Here is a 20,000-nt window from a genome sequence, read left to right as displayed (position 1 = left end):
CTCCACTCAGGACGTAAACAAACATTCAAAATACTTCTGTCATTTACCTGAATGAACGTTTTGAATGCAGGACGTGTACTTGTACTTTTAAACTGTGGTATTAGTTATTTTACTAAGTAAAGGATCTGAACACATCAGATAGTTGACCTCTGAGTATTACATGCCTCAGGCTTTTATTGTGAAAGATGAGAAGGGAAGTGCCTTTGTTTTCATTGCCCACTCAGCTGGTTCTACAACGTGATTGATCGAGGACTTTCTTCTTTGTGTGAAAGTGTTTTTGTCATAAAAACATTCCTCTGTAATCGCACGAAGAAAACAACAACAACAACAACAAGTTGTCTTCACGGCACTTCAGTCTGATCCGGTTCTTCTTTCTCTTCCAGAACCAGACGCTGTGCAAAGGCCTCAACGAGCTGCAGAACGGACAGGTGAGCAGACGTGTACGCTGATGGAGTACTCAGCATTTAATATGTACTACTACCCTGGACAAAGTACCGCTGGGTTTTACTTTGTCTGTCTTCGGTTGGTCCTTCTTTTACTTTTATATTCAAGTAAAAGATACTTTTATATTCAAGTAAAGGACCTCATTGATGTACTTTCCATCTATGATCTTCTTCCTGAAATACACTCTAAGTATCCACCTCTTCCTCTTCCTTTTCCTCCTCCTCTTCCTCCTCCTCTATGGACAGTAGTAAAGGGTCTGTTGTGTTTGAGTCGACCTTCAGCGCCACGCTTCTTATGTATTTAAAGAGACAGTAACATAATGTAAATGCTCCTCCTTTATGGACAGCAGTCGTTCCTCTGTATTTAAAGAGACAGTAACAGTTCATATATATATAAATATATATATATATACTGTATGTATATGTTGATGATGTTCAGTTTACCTCTGAGTTCAATACTTTATATATTTATAATAATGTGAACATTTATCTCTTTGAACAAACAGATTAATGATGTTTGAGACCGTTTACTACAAAAGTACACGGAGGGAAGTAAACGATGTAAACTCACTGATAGAAGAAGTATTGAAGTATTCATTATATTTAATGTGAGTTTTAAAGTATCACAAGTACACATGCTATATGTATTATTCCACAAAGTAAACTGATTTGACGTCAGAAGAACACAGTGCAGTAAAAAGTACTATGAAGTATAATAAAGTACATTACTTTGGTACAATGAGGTTAAGTAACTTTCTGCTTCTTTTTTCAAAATAAAAGTTGCTAGAGGGCTTTTAATGTGAAACCCCTGGGCAGGAAGTGTTGAGTTTAATATTAATAATTTACAAATAATTTACTTTGCTTCTACTTAACTTTTTTTCTGACTCACCACTTAAAATATAACAGTGTAAGCAATTATGAATAATGACGATAATAATAAATAATCTAAAATCTCAAAGATCCAGTGGTATGGAAGCATCACCAGATTAAACGTATTAATTACTGATCAGAGTCGTCTCGCTCCACTAATCAAGAGGTCGATCAATACGCTGTCACTGTGGGTGCGTTTGATTTGTGTCTCAACGGGTTCATTGTGTGCTTCAGGAAGTGAAGGCACGTTTCATCGCTAATACGTGTTGTTATTGTTTATACGTGTTGTTATTGTTCATACATGATGTTATTGTTTATACATGTTGTTATGTTCATACATGTTATGTTTATATGTGTTGTTATTGTTTATACATATGTTGTTGTTTATACATGTTGTTATGTTTATACATGTTATGTTCATACGTGTTGTTATTTTTTATACATGTTGTTATGTTTATACATGTTATGTTCATACGTGTTGTTATTGTTTTTACGTGTTGTGATTGTTTATACGTGTTGTTATGTTTATACATGTTATGTTTATATGTGTTGTTATTGTTTATACATGTTGTTATGTTTATACATGTTGTTATGTTTATACATGTTATGTTCATACGTGTTGTTATTGTTTTTACGTGTTGTGATTGTTTATACGTGTTGTTATGTTTATACATGTTATGTTTATATGTGTTGTTATTGTTTATACATGTTGTTATGTTTATACATGTTATGTTTATACGTGTTGTTATTGTTTATATATGTTATTGTTTATACGTGTTGTTATGTTTATACATGTTATGTTTATACGTGTTGTTATTGTTTATATATGTTATTGTTTATACATGTTGTTATGTTTATACATGTTATGTTTATACGTGGTGTTATTGTTTATATGTTATTGTTTATACGTGGTGTTATTGTTTATACGTGTTTATATGTGTTGTTATTGTTTATACATGTTGTTATGTTTATACATGTTATATTTATACGTGTTTATATGTGTTGCTATTGTTTAAAGTTCTTGTTTATGTGTGTTGTTATTGATTATAGTTATTGTTTATACGTGTTGTTATTGTTTATAGTTGTTATTGTTTATATGTGTTATGTTTATACATGTTGTGTATTTACGTGTTTATATGTGTTGTTATGTTTATACATGTTATGTTTATATGTGTTGTTATTGTTTATACGTGTTTATATGTGTTGTTGTTGTTTATACATGTTATGTTTATACATGTTATATTTATACGTGTTTATATGTGTTGCTATTGTTTAAAGTTCTTGTTTATGTGTGTTGTTATTGTTTATAGTTATTGTTTATACGTGTTGTTATTGTTTATAGTTGTTATTGTTTATATGTGTTATGTTTATACATGTTATGTTTATACGTGTTTATATGTGTTGTTATGTTTATACATGTTATGTTTATACGTGTTTATATGTGTTGTTATTGTTTATAGTTGTTATTGTTTATACATGTTGTTTTGTTTATACATGTTATGTTTATACATGTCTATATGTGTTGTTATTGTTTATGCGTGTTGCTATGTTTATACATGTTGTTATGTTTATACATGTTATGTTTATACGTATTTATATGTGTTGTTATTGTTTATACGTGTTGTTATGTTTATGCATGTTATGTTTATACGTGTTGTTATGTTTATGCATGTTATGTTTATACGTGTTGTTATTGTTTATATATGTTATTGTTTATACGTGTTGTTATGTTTATACATGCTATGTTGATACGTGTTGTTATTGTTTATATGTTATTGTTTATACGTGTTGTTATTGTTTATACGTGTTTATATGTGTTGTTATTGTTTATACATGTTATATTTATACGTGTTTATATGTGTTGCTATTGTTTATAGTTCTTGCTTATGTTTGTTATTGTTTATAGTTGTTGTTATTGTTTATAGTTGTTATTGTTTATATGTGCTGTTTATGCGTGTTTATGTGTTGTTATTGTTTATAGTTGTTGTTTATATTTGTTATTGTTTACATATGTTATTGTTTATACATGTTATGTTTATATGTGTTGTTATTGTTTATATATGTTATTGTTTATACGTGTTGTTATTTATTCGTGTTATGTTTATACATGTTATGTTTATACGTGTTGTTATTGTTTATATATGTTATTGTTTATACGTGTTGTTATTGTTTATGCGTGTTATGTTTATACATGTTATGTTCATACGTGTTGTTGTTGTTTATACGTGTTATGCTTATACATGTTATGTTTATAGGTGGTGTTATTGTTTATATATGTTATTGTTTATATGTGTTGTTATTGTTCATACATGTTATGTTTATATGTGTTTATACGTGTTATTGTTTATACATGTTGTTATGTTCATACATGTTATGTTCATACATGTTTATATGTGTTGTTATTGTTTCTGCGTGTTGCTATGTTTATACATGTTATGTTTATACGTGTTGTTATTGTTTACATATGTTATTGTTCATGCGTGTTGCTATGTTTATACATGTTATGTTTATACGTGTTGTTATTGTTTACATATGTTATTGTTTATACGTGTTGTTGTTGTTTATACGTGTTATGTTTATACGTGTTTATATGTGTTGTTATGTTTATACATGTTATGTTTATACGTGTTTATACATGTTGTTATGTTTATACATGTTATGTTTATACGTGGTTATATGTGTTGTTATTGTTTATAGTTGTTACTGTTTATAGTTGTTATTGTTTATACATGTTGTTATGTTTATACATGTCTGTATGTGTTGTTATTGTTTATGCGTGTTGCTATGTTTATACATGTTATGTTTATACGTGTTTATATGTGTTGTTATTGTTTATACGTGTTGTTATGTTTATGCATGTTATGTTTATACGTGTTGTTATGTTTATGCATGTTATGTTTATACGTGTTGTTATTGTTTATATATGTTATTGTTTATACGTGTTGTTATGTTTATACATGCTATGTTTATACGTGTTGTTATTGTTTATATATGTTATTGTTTATACGTGTTGTTATGTTTATACATGTTATGTTTATACGTGTTTATATGTGTTGTTATTGTTTATACGTGTTGTTATGTTTATGCATGTTATGTTTATACGTGTTGTTATTGTTTATATATGTTATTGTTTATACGTGTTGTTATGTTTATACATGCTATGTTTATACGTGTTGTTATTGTTTATATATGTTATTGTTTATACGTGTTGTTATTGTTTATACGTGTTTATATGTGTTGTTATTGTTTATACATGTTATATTTATACGTGTTTATATGTGTTGCTATTGTTTATAGTTCTTGCTTATGTTTGTTATTGTTTATAGTTGTTATTGTTTATATGTGCTGTTTATGCGTGTTTATGTGTTGTTATTGTTTATAGTTGTTGTTTATATTTGTTATTGTTTATACATGTTGTGTTTATACGTGTTTATATGTGTTGCTATTGTTTATAGTTGTTATTGTTTATAGTTATTGTTTATACGTGTTGTTATTGTTTATACTTGTTAGAGAACAGAGTGCAGAACCTTCTTCAGAGCGTGGTTCTGTTCTGTTGTGGTTCTCCAGTGAAGGGTTTGAGCCTCGGCACCACTTGCTGTTGAGAGGGAGATTTAATAAATAACAACACCGCTGTGATGCGTCACACTGTATCCGGGTGACTTTATAAACATCATTTAATAAATATATTATTCAACCATGTTCTGGAGAAGAGATCTCCATCAACATGTTCACACATGTATTCATCCGCTGCGGAAAATAGTCCCCGACTAAGTCTGTCTGATAAAAACTACCGTGAATGTGGAGATGAGTTTTTAAAGAGCGTCGTCTTCAGTGGGAACCAATGAGACGCAGACAGGAAGTGAGACGGCGTTGATGGACGGACCAACATGTTGACAACAAGATACGGACATTCTAATACCAGAGATTATTGATCCGGTAGAAAACATGATCAAAGATAATCACATCTGCTCCTTCCAGCTTCTCTGGTGAGAGGATTTGATTATTTTTGTTGTATTTATATATATATATATATATATATATATATATATATATATATATATATATATATATATATATATATATATATATATATATATATATGCATACATGATGTATTTGTGCATATTCTCCTCTCTGCTTGGTGTTCCCCCTGCAGTCCGTCAGAGAGGCAGCGACATGGAATATGAAATATTTACAGAGTTCTACTTTTTTGTAGTGAAGCGGAGCAGAAAGAGGAAGAGGAGGCTCAGTGTGTGATGATGATGATGATGATGATGATGATGATGATGATTATAGGAAGTGAAGTGATTCTGTTCCACATTCAAGAAAAAACGGAGATTTAGTAGAACTGGTTTCTATTGGCTGATACTGGTAGTGATGGTATAAATCAGTGTAGTGTGTATAAGTACTCTCTCTGTGTACTCTAGAAGCATCAGTGTGCATAAGTACTCTCTCTGTGTACTCTAGAAGCATCAGTGTGTATAAGTACTCTCTCTGTGTACTCTAGAAGCATCAGTGTGTATAAGTACTCTCTCTGTGTACTCTAGAAGCATCAGTGTGTATAAGTACTCTCTCTGTGTACTCCAGAAGCATCAGTGTGTATAAGTACTCTCTCTGTGTACTCTAGAAGCATCAGTGTGTATAAGTACTCTCTCTGTGTACTCTAGAAGCATCAGTGTGTATAAGTACTCTCTCTGTGTACTCTAGAAGCATCAGTGTGTATAAGTACTCTCTCTGTGTACTCTAGAAGCATCAGTGTGTATAAGTACTCTCTCTGTGTACTCTAGAAGCATCAGTGTGTATAAGTACTCTCTCTGTGTACTCTAGAAGCTGGCAGTCAGAAGTTGTCCCGTGGTGAAGCCTCTGTCTCTCATCAAGCCGCCTCCCAGCCCGGGCATCGGCAAGGCTCCCGTCTCCATGGTGACCGCACGCATCAACGGGCAGAAGGCGGACCCGCTGCAGGCCACGCCCATCAACCTGCTGCAGGCCACGCCCATCAACCTGCTGCAGGCCACGCCCATCAACCTGCAGACGGGCGGCAGGGCGGCGCCCGCCGGAGTCCACGCGTTCAGCAGCAGGAGAGCCGGAGAGCTGCCTCCCTCTCAGGTGAGACCCACCAGGCCGTCGCCATCTTGATTCATGACTGTCGCCATCTTGGTTTCAGGCCATTGCCATTTTGGTTCATGGCTGTCGCCATCTTGGTTTCAGGCCGTTGCCATCTTGGTTTCAGGCCGTTGCCATCTTGGTTCATGGCTGTCGCCATCTTGGTTTCAAGCCAAGCTAGCGTAGCATCCAACAGCGTAGCATAGCACCCAACAACGTAGCGTAGCATCCAACAGCGTAGCATAGCATCCAACAGCGTAGCGTAGCATCCAACAGCGTAGCGTAGCGTAGCATCCAACAGCGTTCTTTAGAGGTTCCGTTGTCGGTCTACAGCATCCTGAGCATCCCGGGGCTTCTAGGTTCTAGGTTCTCATTCCCGTACAGCATTATTCTCAATATTTATATGCCTTGAGCCCATAAGAGACCATGTGACTCAATATATTTAGAGTTATGTGTTTTTACTTCATAATTCACTTCAATGATTCATCGATTATCGCTGTATGAGTTATATATAAATAATTAGCTTTAGGTGCACATAACAAATCAGTATATGTACGATACACAATATTCAGTAATAGACTGTGACCTCTTTCAATATCAGTTCAAAAACAGCATATTCACTTTACTTGGATATAAAATAGAGAAAAGGTGTATTACCACGTAGGTCTCTGTTATTTCAACAAACAATAAACAATAAGTCAGTAAACAGAATGAAACAGAATAAGGGAAGTGAAAGCCGGGCTCCTCAGAGGTTTTGTCGAGTCACCTCAGGACCCGGACCCCGAGGCCTCTGATTGGACGGCTCTCTGCATCATGTGACCATCAATGCTTTACATTCAGAGCCGGTCTGAGGCTCCGACAACGCAGACGTATAGTGCCCCACACACACACACACACACACACACACACACACACACAGACACACACACACACACACACAGACACACACACACACACACACACACCCCCCCGGTGGAGGTGAGCGGTCAGCAGCAGGACTGTCTGCATCTCTTGAACGCTGCATTGTTCCGCTCTCCACCCAGCTGCCTGCACCAGGCCATGAAAAGAAACGCACCCTCCTGCAGGCCTCCACGCTCGCCTTCCTTTATCAATGGAGAGTTGGGCTCAGCCAATCAGAGGGGCTGAGAGGGGAGAGGGGGAGGGGACTCACGCCACCTGTTCTGTGATTACAAGATCAATAATGAGAGCTCACGCTAGAGCTGCATTGTTTCAGAGCTTCAGGACACACACACACACAGAGACACACACACACTAACACACACACAGTCACACGCACACACACACACACAGACACACACACAGACACACAGACACGCACACACAGAGACACACACACACTAACACACACACACACAGACACACAGTCGCACACACACTCACTCACTCACTCACTCACACACGCTAGCACACACACAGAGACACACACTCACTCACTCACTTACTCACACACACACACACAGTCACTCACTCACACACACAGTCACTCACTCACTCACACACACACACACACACACACACACTAACATACACTAACACACTTTTAACTCGTCTTCATCCTCTTCAATTCATCTTCATCCTCTTTTAATTCGTCTTCATCCTCTTCAATTCGTCTTCATCCTCTTTTTAACTCGTCTTCATCCTCTTTTAACTCGTCTTCATCCTCTTTTTAACTCGTCTTCATCCTCTTTTAACTCGTCTTCATCCTCTTTTAACTCGTCTTCATCCTCTTCAATTCGTCTTCATCCTTTTTTTAACTCGTCTTCATCCTCTTTTAACTCGTCTTCATCCTCTTTTAACTCGTCTTCATCCTCCTTTTAACTCGTCTTCATCTTGTTTTTAACTGGTCTTCATCCTCTTCAACTCGTCTTCATCCTCTTTTTAACTCGTCTTCATCCTCTTTTAACTCGTCTTCATCCTCTTCAATTCGTCTTCATCCTCTTTTAACTCATCTTCATCCTCTTTTAACTCGTCTTCATCCTCTTTTAACTCGTCTTCATCCTCTTCAATTCGTCTTCATCCTCTTTTAACTCGTCTTCATCCTCCTTTTAACTCGTCTTCATCCTGTTTTTAACTCGTCTTCATCCTCTTCAACTCGTCTTCATCCTCTTTTTAACTCGTCTTCATCTCCATCAACTCGTCTTCATCCTCTTTTAACTTGTCTTCATCCTCTTTTTAATTCGTCTTCATCCTCTTTTTAATTCGTCTTCATCCTCTTTTTAACTCGTCTTCAACCTCTTTTAACTCGTCTTTATCCTCTTTTAACTCGTCTTCATCCTCTTCAATTCGTCTTCATCCTCTTCAATTCGTCTTCATCCTCTTTTAACTCGTCTTCATCCTCTTCAATTCGTCTTCATCCTCTTCAATTCGTCTTCATCCTCTTTTAACTCGTCTTCATCCTCTTCAATTCGTCTTCATCCTCTTCAATTCGTCTTCATCCTCTTTTAACTCGTCTTCATCCTCTTCAATTCGTCTTCATCCTCTTTTAACTCGTCTTCATACTCTTTTAACTCGTCTTCATCCTCTTCAATTCGTCTTCATCCTCTTTTAACTCGTCTTTATCCTCTTTTAACTCGTCTTCATCCTCTTCAATTCGTCTTCATCCTCTTTTTAACTCGTCTTCATCTTCATCAACTTGTCTTCATCCGCTCTTTAACTCGTCTTCATCCTCTTCAACTCATCTTCATCCTCTTCAGCCTCTAGTTTGGTGTTTTGGTCGTCGCCATCTTGGTTATTGTGCAACCAGTGAACAGGAAGTGACCATATATGGACTGAGGAGTGACGTAGAGACAGCGTATACGTCTCTGGTGACCTGTCAATCACCTTGTAGCCTAAAGCCTCCCTGCTCTGTTTGTCTCTAAATGAACATAATTCATGAATGAGCATCATGATGGATACATATTATACTGTAGAAGGTCCCAGAGGTCGTTATGCAGGTCAGAAAGGTCACGGAGCTTTAGGGGTCCTGGAATAATCCATCTGGGGTTACATACAGATATTAAGATATTAAGACATAAAACAATAAAACCATTAAGACATTAAAACATAAAGATATGAAGATATTAAGACATAAAACCATTAAGACATTAAGACATAAAGACATAAAGATATTAAGACATAAAACCATTAAGACATGAAGATTTGAAGACATAAAGATATTAAGACATAAAACCATTTAGACATTAAGACATAAAGACATAAAGATATTAAGACATAAAGATTTGAAGACATGAAGATATTAAGACATAAAACCATTAAGACATGAAGATTTGAAGACATAAAGATATTAAGACATAAAACCATTTAGACATTAAGACATAAAGACATAAAGATATTAAGACATAAAGATTTGAAGACATGAAGATATTAAGACATAAAACCATTTAGACATTAAGACATAAAGACATAAAGATATTAAGACATAAAGATTTGAAGACATGAAGATATTAAGACATAAAACCATTTAGACATTAAGACATAAAGACATAAAGATATTAAGACATAAAGATTTGAAGACATGAAGATATTAAGACATAAAACCATTAAGACATTAAGACATAAAGATATTAAGACAAAGATATGAAGACATAAAGATATTAAGACATAAAACCATTAAGACATAAAACCATTAAGACATAAAGATATTAAGACATAAAGATATGAAGACATAAAGATATTAAGACATAAAACCATTAAGACATAAAACCATTAAGACATGAAGATATGAAGACATAAAACCATTAAGACATAAAACCATTAAGACATAAAGATATGAAGACATAAAGATATGAAGACATAAAGATATTAAGACATAAAACCATTAAGACATGAAGATATTAAGACATAAAACCATTAAGACATAAAACCATTAAGACATAAAGATATGAAGACATAAAGATATGAAGACATAAAGATATTAAGACATGAAACCATTAAGACATTAAGACATAAAAACATTAAGACATGAAGATATTAAGACATAAAACCATAAAACCATTAAGAAATAAAGATATGAAGACATAAAGATATTAAGACATAAAGATATGAAGACATAAAGATATTAAGACATAAAACCATTAAGACATTTCTATTGTTGTTTAAAGTTGTTTAAAGCGAGGTGTTTTTAGCTTTAGCTTAGCACAAAGACTGTAAGCGGGGGGGACTGCTAGCCTACCACCATCAAAGGAGGAAAAACATACAGCTTCAACAACTCAGAGACAGAAGAGTATCGTCCTTATGTGTACACACACACACACACACACACACACACACACACACACACACACACACAGCGTTGCTGCAGAGCTGTCATCTCTGACAGCGACACTATCGACTTTGGTATTTAGAAAAAAAATCATAACAAATAAAAATGAAATAAAATCTGGTCCAAGGTTGTGTCACACACTGAAGAGGAAGAGGAAGAGGAAGAGGAGGAGGAGAAGGAGGAGGAGGAGGAGGAGGAAGATGAAGAGGAGGAGAAGGAGGAGGAGGAGGCACCCTAAAGAGAAGGTGCTTAGGTTTGGAGAAAAGAGGAAGCAATTACCAGAATGAAAGCCCTTGCACTGCAAGAATTTTTCTCTCTGCAGTTTCTATGGAAACAGGCCTGGGTCGTCTCCTCCTCCTCCTCCTCCTCCTCCTCCTCTGCAGCAATACAATGGAACGAAGGGATTTTCACAGATGAAGAAAGGAGGAGGGGAGGAGGAAACTTTCCTCTTTTCAGATTTTCTTTCTCTGTCGAGCCGCTGAGAAGAGACTTTAATCCTCTTCTTCTTCTGTGGTTTATTTACTGGTTTAAGTGTCGGCCAATCACAGGCTCACGTTTAAAATAAAAAGCTAATTAAATTAAAGATAAAAGAGAATGACGTATATAAGGTAACACTGTCATTTATTTGTATGTATTTTATTATTTTTATTTATTATTAAAAGGAATAATAATAATAATTAAAGCTGCTCGCAGCTGTGACTGGGCCCTCGCTTCCAGCACGTCGGGGTAAGCCGAAGGGTCGCCGGCTCGTCCGTCCGAGAACCTTCGCCTGCCAGGCGGATATTCGAGGTCGGGAGAGCCGCCGACCCTTCGGCTTACCCCGACGTGCTAAATTAAAGCTGCGAGCAGCTTTAATTTAGAGGGAGATAGATATGTATACACATATATATATATATATATATATATATATATATATATATATATGTATGTATATATATATATATATATATATATATATATATATATATATATATACATACATATATATATATATATATATACATATATATATATATATGTATATATATATGTGTGTGTATATATACATATATACACACACATATATATATTATATATACATATATATCAAGGGTGTCAAAGCTTTTTTCACCGATTGCCACAAACAGAAAAATATATGAAAGTCTGGGCTACTCAGGTGAGGTATATGGCCAAATGAATCAAATGAGGTCAATTATGCATATATATATCTCTATCTCAGTGGTGGGTTTTAGACCAAGGCCTTCAATGACGTGTGTCCACATCAGGTGCGGACTGGGGAAGAAGGGAAAAAAAGTGTCCCGGGACTTCCTGTCTGACCCTCGTGTATTGAACACGACGATGCCCACTACACGGCGCGTTCATCCAGACGGTCATGTGTGGACAGCAGAGCTCACTCTGCTATACGGACGATTTCTTTGCACTATTACGGGCATGGAGGTCACACGGTGTGGACCGACCGCGGAGCTGTTTTCACCGTATAAGCGCCAAGCCCCCCGCGCCTATTCTCGAAAAAAAAAAGTAAAAGTAGTGAAGTTTTTTTCGTTCTTTTTTCAGCGGAGGTTTCTGAGTCGGGGACAGCTCACGCAGCGCCTCTGTGACGCGGGATTTCCCCCGCAACAAGAACCACACTTCGTTATGACATGACAAAACAATACATGATTAAAAAAAAGCAGCACACAACACAACGCCACCGCAGATGAAACACAAAAAGCAACTCACCGGATGCTGTTCATTAAAGATAAAGTCCATCCGCCTCTCCTTATTAACAACGAGTTCAGCAACGCGGTTGTTCGGTTTACGGAGCTTCAGTTCCAGCAACAGGCGCCATGGACCGGTGAGGACAGCCGAGCCTCCCGACCGCACCCCGGAAACCTCCACGCGTTCTAGGGCAGAACATATCCGCTCGACAGCAGCAGTCGACGCCTCAAATCCTCCACCAAGTCCGTTTAAGTCCACCGAGCGCCAAGACACGCAACAAAAACAACATGTCACAACTTCTCTAGCTTCCGCCTGAACCGTTCCAGCTCCCACTGAGCTCCGCCCTGTTGACACACTGGCCAATCACAGCGCATGTTAATGGTCACGCTGAGCCACTGACCAATCACACGTCCACGCCACCTCGCAGGCCCTGCACGTCAAATAATCCGCCCAGTTTGTCAAACTAACGATCTGATTGGTTGAAGTCCATGACAATCAACCACAACGCCCACTCCCCGTGTCCTTTAATCTGCAAAGGCCTGTTTAAACTGCCTTGCTGGCCTGGAGACACAGGAGAGAAAACATCTGATTGGATGAAAGCTTCTCCTTCAAACCAGCTGCAGTCTGATAGCTGAAGACTGCAGGCTGAGCAACAGAGCTGTACAATGAGAAAATAATCTGATAGGGAAACATAATTATAATACATGTAGTGTATTTGTGAAAAACAATGAAATTATAAAATAGCTATAACTTTATGATTCTGTTTAGGCCAGCAGAGAAGGCTTAGAAGGCCCTGATGGCCCACCACTGAGGACGAAAATGAAATTGGCCGACTTCTGGTACGGTTTAGAGCATGGTCCCAAGAGAGTTATTGTTAAGTGTATATGTGGTACATGCGCCTATCAAATATTGTATATCTATGTTGAACGTACTGCAAGGGCTGCTTTGTTGAATTAAGTTGAATTTACCCCTAAGAAGTTATGGGTCCTTTTCTTTTGAACACAAAGAGATACAAACAAGCTTTTGATATATTTTCATGAAATTGAACCTTTAATTATCCACAGAGAATTTCGTAAAAATCGAAGCCAGCGTTTAGGAAGATTTGAGGAAAAAATGTTTTTTCACAAAATTCAAAATGGCAGAAATTCTAAGCAGGTGGAGGTAAATGTTCTCCCAGAGCTTTTTGTAGAGCAGAACCACCCGGACATGTGTGCCAAATTTAAGGCCAATTGGTGATAAGGGGGGAAAACTGTGGCCTTTCACAACTCACAGGTTGTCAAAAAAAACAACATGTTTTTTAGGGGGCGCTATCTGACTTCCTGTACGGTTTAGAGATCGGTCCCAAGAGAGTTATTTCTAAGTTTACATGTGTTACATATGGTTACCAAGTTTCATACATGTAGGTCAACCGTAGCGCTGGGGCTGCTTAAATTAATATTTGTAAGGGGCGCCATCGAGCCGAATTGTGATTTTGAAGCATTAAAATCATATCAGATAACTACATCTTTGCCTTTAAATGTGTGTGCCAAGTTTAGTTACGTGTCGAGCATGCTTAGTCCCTCAAAAGTACCTTCGTTGTTGACCGCGAAGGATGGGTCGCCACGGCAACAGCGTTACACAAAACGTCAAATGCTTTAGGGGCTGGCGTCATGAAAGTCTTATGTTTGTATAGAAGTAATTTGATGTCGATCTGACTGACCGACTAAGAGAAGCAAGCCAAAGTATAGAATATTTACTTCCTGTTGCCATTAGGTGGTGCTATAACTCTAATTAAAAATTAGACTGCACATGTCTTCAGGCCTGGAGGCTGATCAAACATGTGAAACCTGGAAAGGATCTTATCATGTGGAGTCGAGTTACATCGGTTTATTCGGTCACGGCGAAGGATCGAACTTCTGCGACGGACCGACGCTACGCCGTTCAACGGATCCTTACAATCTTCAAGGTGATGCATTATCAATGTCTTAAGTCTGTTCCGACGCATTTTGAGAGGAATCTGAATAATCTGTGAGGAGCACGGTGTACAAGTAGAAAACATGTAACTTCCTGTTGCCTTTAGGTGGCGCTATGACTAGGATGAAAATTGATCATATGGATGTCTTCAGGGTCAGGAGGTCATGGCATATGAGAAATATGGAGTAGATTCCATCATGTACGGCCGAGTTAAAGCAACTTCATTTTCATGGAAAATGGTGTCTCTTTGCCACTGCTCTGCGCTCACATAGTTCGATATTTTGAAAATCCTTTGATAACTTTTCCCTGCAAAGGTCTCAACATCATATTGCCCGAATGTGAAATCAATCGTGTGTAATCTCTAGGAGGAGTTCGTCAGAATACAACGCCTGAAAACAAGGAAAATGCCAAAATTGAGCGGTTCACTGCAGCGCCCTCTAGTGTTTGAATATTATGAAACAATTTGGGTACGTTAAGGGACACGATGTTGACATATGCTACACAGTTTGTGAAGATAGGCCAAGTAATTAGGAAGTTATGTGTATTGACATATTGAGCCATGCCCCTAAGAGGTTAATTGGTTAATAACTTCTGAACGCAATGAGATATCAACAAAGTTGAAAATATCGTTTGACCACATTGAACCAATGATGATCCACAGGAAGTTTCGTAAGAAATGGACCTATCGTTTAAGAGGAGTAGGCAAAAATGTGTTTTTTACAAAATTCAAAATGGCGGAAAATCTAATTAGGCGCATTTTGATTTCACGGATGAGTTTTTTGTAGAGCAGTACCACCCGGACATGTGTGTAAAATTTCAAGTCAATCGGTCAAAGTTTGCAAAAACGGTGGGCTTTCAGCCTAAAGGGGGCGCTATAGAGACATTTTCTCAGACTTTTGGTCGACACCCAAATTATATTAAAATTTTCGCCGAGTCGGATGGGTGTACAAAGTTTGAAGAATGTAGGTTTATCCCAAGCACCTCTTTTCCCTGCGCATAGATCGACAATAATAAACAAACATTCGAATAACAATAGGTCCTCGACTCTGACTACGTCAGTGCTCGGGCCCTAATAATAATAATAATAATAGTGACACTTAACAGGAGACAGGCAGGCAGAGAACAATCTGAAGTTATTTTTAATTCACTACATTTTTGTTTTGTTTTATTGATTGTTGAAAAAGCTTAATTTGGATTAAAAACGGTGGACTTCCCAGCATGCATCTGGAGTGCGGTCCACTGTGTGTGGTGTATCATGAGCTCCTCTACTGGGCAGATGTTGTTACTACAACAACGTCTGAAAGGGAAACAGTCAAACACACAATAAGTGAGGTTTTATCAGTTATATAGTTTTGATAAAGACGTTTTCTATTTCCACTGGTTTGACTGGTTCGTGATTGTGAGACTAAAATATGCACTGAGGAACAAAACTGTCCCACAATGCAATGCAGAAAAAAGATTTCAGGAATCAAAACAATAAAAAACAGTTTCCTGACGATTTTGTACATTTATTAATCTTTTAATCTTCAATGATTTGATGCTTTTATTTTCTTCACGTTGCTTAACTGATGTTTATTGAAGTGTTGCGTTTGTGTACCTTCCAGATGCTGGGAACTCTCACTGCTGCGCCCATCAATGTGCCTCAAGTCAGCTCCCTGCACCGGCTGGCAGGACAAGCAGCCACTGTGCTACCTCAGGTACCAGTCCACCTGTAGAGGTACCAGTCCACCTGTACTGGTACCAGTCCACCTGTACTGGTACCAGTCCACCTGTAGAGGTACCAGTCCACCTGTAGAGGGACCAGTCCACCTGTAGAGGTACCAGTCCACCTGTAGAGGCACCAGTCCACCTGTACTGGTACCAGTCCACATGTAGAGGTACCAGTCCACCTGTCGCGGTACCAGTCCACCTGTACTGGTACCAGTCCACCTGTAGAGGTGCCAGTCCATCTGTAGAGGCACCAGTCCACCTGTACTGGTACCAGTCCACCTGTAGAGGTACCGAGGTACCAGTCCACCTGTAGAGGTGCCAGTCCATCTGTAGAGGCACCAGTCCACCTGTACTGGTACCAGTCCACCTGTAGAGGTACCAGTCCACCTGTCGAGGTACCAGTCCACCTGTAGAGGTGCCAGTCCACCTGTACTGGTACCAGTCCACATGTAGAGGTACCAGTCCACCTGTAGAGGTGCCAGTCCACCTGTAGAGGTGCCAGTCCACCTGTACTGGTACCAGTCCACATGTAGAGGTACCAGTCCACCTGTAGAGGTACCAGTCCACCTGTAGAGGTGCCAGTCCACCTGTACTGGTACCAGTCCACATGTAGAGGTACCAGTCCACCTGTAGAGGTACCAGTCCACCTGTAGAGGTGCCAGTCCACATGTAGAGGTACCAGTCCACCTGTAGAGGTGCCAGTCCATCTGTACTGGTACCAGTCCACCTGTACTGGTGCCAGTCCACCTGTAGAGGTGCCAGTCCACCTGTAGAGGTACCAGTCCACATGTAGAGGTACCAGTCCACCTGTAGAGGTGCCAGTCCACCTGTACTGGTACCAGTCCACCTGTAGAGGTACCAGTCCACCTGTACTGGTACCAGTCCACATGTAGAGGTGCCAGTCCACCTGTAGAGGTGCCAGTCCACCTGTACTGGTACCAGTCCACATGTAGAGGTGCCAGTCCACCTGTACTGGTACCAGTCCACATGTAGAGGTGCCAGTCCACCTGTAGAGGTGCCAGTCCACTTGTAGAGGTACCAGTCCACCTGTACTGGTACCAGTCCACATGTAGAGGTGCCAGTCTACCTGTAGAGGTACCAGTCCACCTGTACTGGTACCAGTCCACCTGTAGAGGTACCAGTCCTCATGTAGAGGTACCAGTCCACCTGTAGAGGTACCAGTCCACATGTAGAGGTACCAGTCCACCTGTACTGGTACCAGTCCACATGTAGAGGTACCAGTCCACCTGTAGAGGTACCAGTCCACATGTAGAGGTACCAGTCCACCTGTCCACGAGAAGAGAACCGAATAGTCGACTGAATGTTTTTAAAGAATAATAAAACAAAAAGAATAAAAGGTCCCTCAGGCGTTGATCAGGTGTTAAACAGGTGTTGATCAGGTGTTGATCAGGTATTAAACAGGTGTTAAACAGGTGTTAAACAGGTGTTGAACAGGTGTTGAACAGGTGTTGAACAGGCGTTGAACAGGCGTTGAACAGGCGTTAAACAGGCGTTGAACAGGCGTTGATCAGGTGTTGAACAGGCGTTGAACAGGCGTTGAACAGGCGTTGAACAGGTATTAAACAGGTGTTAAACAGGTATTAAACAGGTGTTAAACAGGTGTTGAACAGGTGTTGATCAGGTGTTGAACAGGTGTTGAACATGTATTAAACAGGTGGTGAACAGGTGTTGAACAGGTGTTAAACAGGTATTAAACAGGTGTTGAACAGGTTTTGAACAGGTGTTGAACAGGTGTTGAACAGGTGTTGAACAGGTATTAAACAGGTGTTAAACAGGTGTTGAACAGGTGTTGAACAGGTGGTGAACAGGTGTTGAACAGGTGTTGAACAGGCGTTGAACAGGCGTTGAACAGGCGTTGAACAGGCGTTGAACAGGCGTTGAACAGGTGTTGAACAGGCGTTGAACAGGCGTTGAACAGGTGTTGAACAGGTATTAAACAGGTGTTAAACAGGTATTAAACAGGTGTTAAACAGGTGTTGAACAGGTGTTGAACAGGTGTTGATCAGGTGTTGAACAGGTGTTGAACATGTATTAAACAGGTGGTGAACAGGTGTTGAACAGGTGTTAAACAGGTGTTGAACAGGTATTAAACAGGTGTTGAACAGGTTTTGAACAGGTGTTGAACAGGTGTTGAACAGGTGTTGAACAGGTGTTGAACAGGTATTAAACAGGTGTTAAACAGGTATTAAACAGGTGTTAAACAGGTGTTGAACAGGTGTTGAACAGGTGTTGAACAGGTGTTGAACAGGTGTTGATCATGTGTTGAACAGGTGTTGAACAGGTGTTGAACATGTATTAAACAGGTGTTGAACAGGTGTTAAACAGGTGTTGAACAGGTGTTGAACAGGTGTTGAACAGGTGTTAAACAGGTGTTGAACAGGTGTTGAACAGGTGTTGAACAGGTGTTGAACAGGTGTTAAACAGGTGTTAAACAGGTGTTGAACAGGTGTTGAACAGGTGTTGAACAGGTGTTGATCAGGTGTTGAACAGGTGTTGAACATGTATTAAACAGGTGTTGAACAGGTGTTGAACAGGTGTTGAACAGGTGTTGAACAGGTATTAAACAGGTGTTGAACAGGTATTAAACAGGTGTTGAACAGGTATTAAACAGGTGTTGAACAGGTATTAAACAGGTGTTGAATAGACGTTGAAAAGGCGTTGATCAGGCGTTGATCAGGCGTTGATCAGGCGTTGAACAGGCGTTGATCAGGTGTTGAACAGGTGTTGATCAGGTGTCCTGCTTGTGCTCCTGCAGGTCAGGCCAAAGACCCAGATCCCCGACAGCCTCCCTCACAGTCCAGGTGAGGAGCTGCAGCCTCTCGGCCTGCTGAGGGCCACCGCCGTGGTCAGTCCCCGGAGCCAGGGCCCCACCTTGCCCACCACCAACAGCACCTTCAGCCCCGAGCACCAGCCCAACGGCCAGCGCGCCACCTCGCCGCCCACGCCGCTCACGGTGCCCACGGTGCCTATAGCGCCCGTGGTTCCCACAGCGCCTGTGGTTCCCACTGTGCCCACAGCACCCACAGCGCCTGTGGTTCCCACAGCGCCCACGGTGCCCACGGTTTCCATAGCGCCAATGGTTCCTGCGGTTTCCACAGCGCCCCCCCACGGCCCGGCAGGAGGCGCCAACCCCGGTGGACCCGTCCAGCTCTCCTGCGCCGGGCCCGGCGTGGCGTACGCCATCATCGCCGCCTCCAGCAACGGGGTGACGGCCGTCAGCGAGGCAGTCAAGGTGCAGCCACGGATCCTCTCTCTCTCTCTCGCTCTCTCTCCCTATATATATATATATATATATATATATATATAGATTGTAGCGTGAACGGTGGTCTTGCCAGGGAAAGAGGAGGATAGGGGGGAGAGTAGGAAAGGCAAGACCTCACCTAACTCGGTGGCACTCCGTCGGCTAATTATCCTAGTGATCCCGGAGGAAATAATAATCCTCATCCGATATTGGCATAACGCCTTCGGTCTTTTATCTCGCCCCGTGCTAAATCGTTAGGTTTTTGTGTTATTTTCAAATTAAGTTATAGGTTTTGTCGAGGGTGTTTTACAGCTTGCGCTCTAGGTCCCCTGCGGTAGGCTGTAACTTCTCTCAACCCTTATCAAGCGAGTACGTATATCGTCTATACCTTCTCTCTACCTATTGACACCATCTCATCATTATGACAAACACTGCAAAAGTCTTCACCCAAAGACACTTACCTTAAGTCTTCACCCAAAGATACTTACCTTAAGTCTTCACCCAAAGATACTTACCTTAAGTCTTCACCCAAAGACACTTACCTTAAGTCTTCACCCAAAGACACTTACCTTAAGTCTTCACCCAAAGACACCTACCTTAAGTCTTCACCCAAAGACACTTACCTTAAGTCTTCACCCAAAGACACTTAGTCTCTTTGGTAGATTCAGTCGTCACCTCT

The 20,000-nt window shown here is 39.7% G+C and overlaps 1 protein-coding gene across 1 annotated transcript in view; it reads left to right on the top strand.

Moving 5' to 3' along the window:
- phf21b (PHD finger protein 21B) overlaps positions 1 to 20,000 on the top strand; it is a gene marked incomplete at both ends in the record, with an annotated part of 42,978 nt that overhangs the window by 18,338 nt on the left and 4,640 nt on the right. The window contains 5 exons of the mRNA XM_079236390.1: positions 384 to 428; positions 6,141 to 6,419; positions 15,954 to 16,046; positions 18,836 to 18,998; positions 19,179 to 19,312. Coding sequence (XP_079092516.1) covers positions 384 to 428; positions 6,141 to 6,419; positions 15,954 to 16,046; positions 18,836 to 18,998; positions 19,179 to 19,312 — 714 coding nt within the window. The remainder of the gene's footprint in view (positions 1 to 383; positions 429 to 6,140; positions 6,420 to 15,953; positions 16,047 to 18,835; positions 18,999 to 19,178; positions 19,313 to 20,000) is intronic.

The sequence above is a fragment of the Taurulus bubalis genome (assembly GCF_910589615.1).
Source record: "Taurulus bubalis genome assembly, chromosome: 20".
Taxonomy (NCBI): Eukaryota; Metazoa; Chordata; class Actinopteri; order Perciformes; family Cottidae; genus Taurulus; species Taurulus bubalis.
Note: the sequence above shows the minus strand (reverse complement) of the source record. Positions and strands in the feature narration are given on the sequence as shown.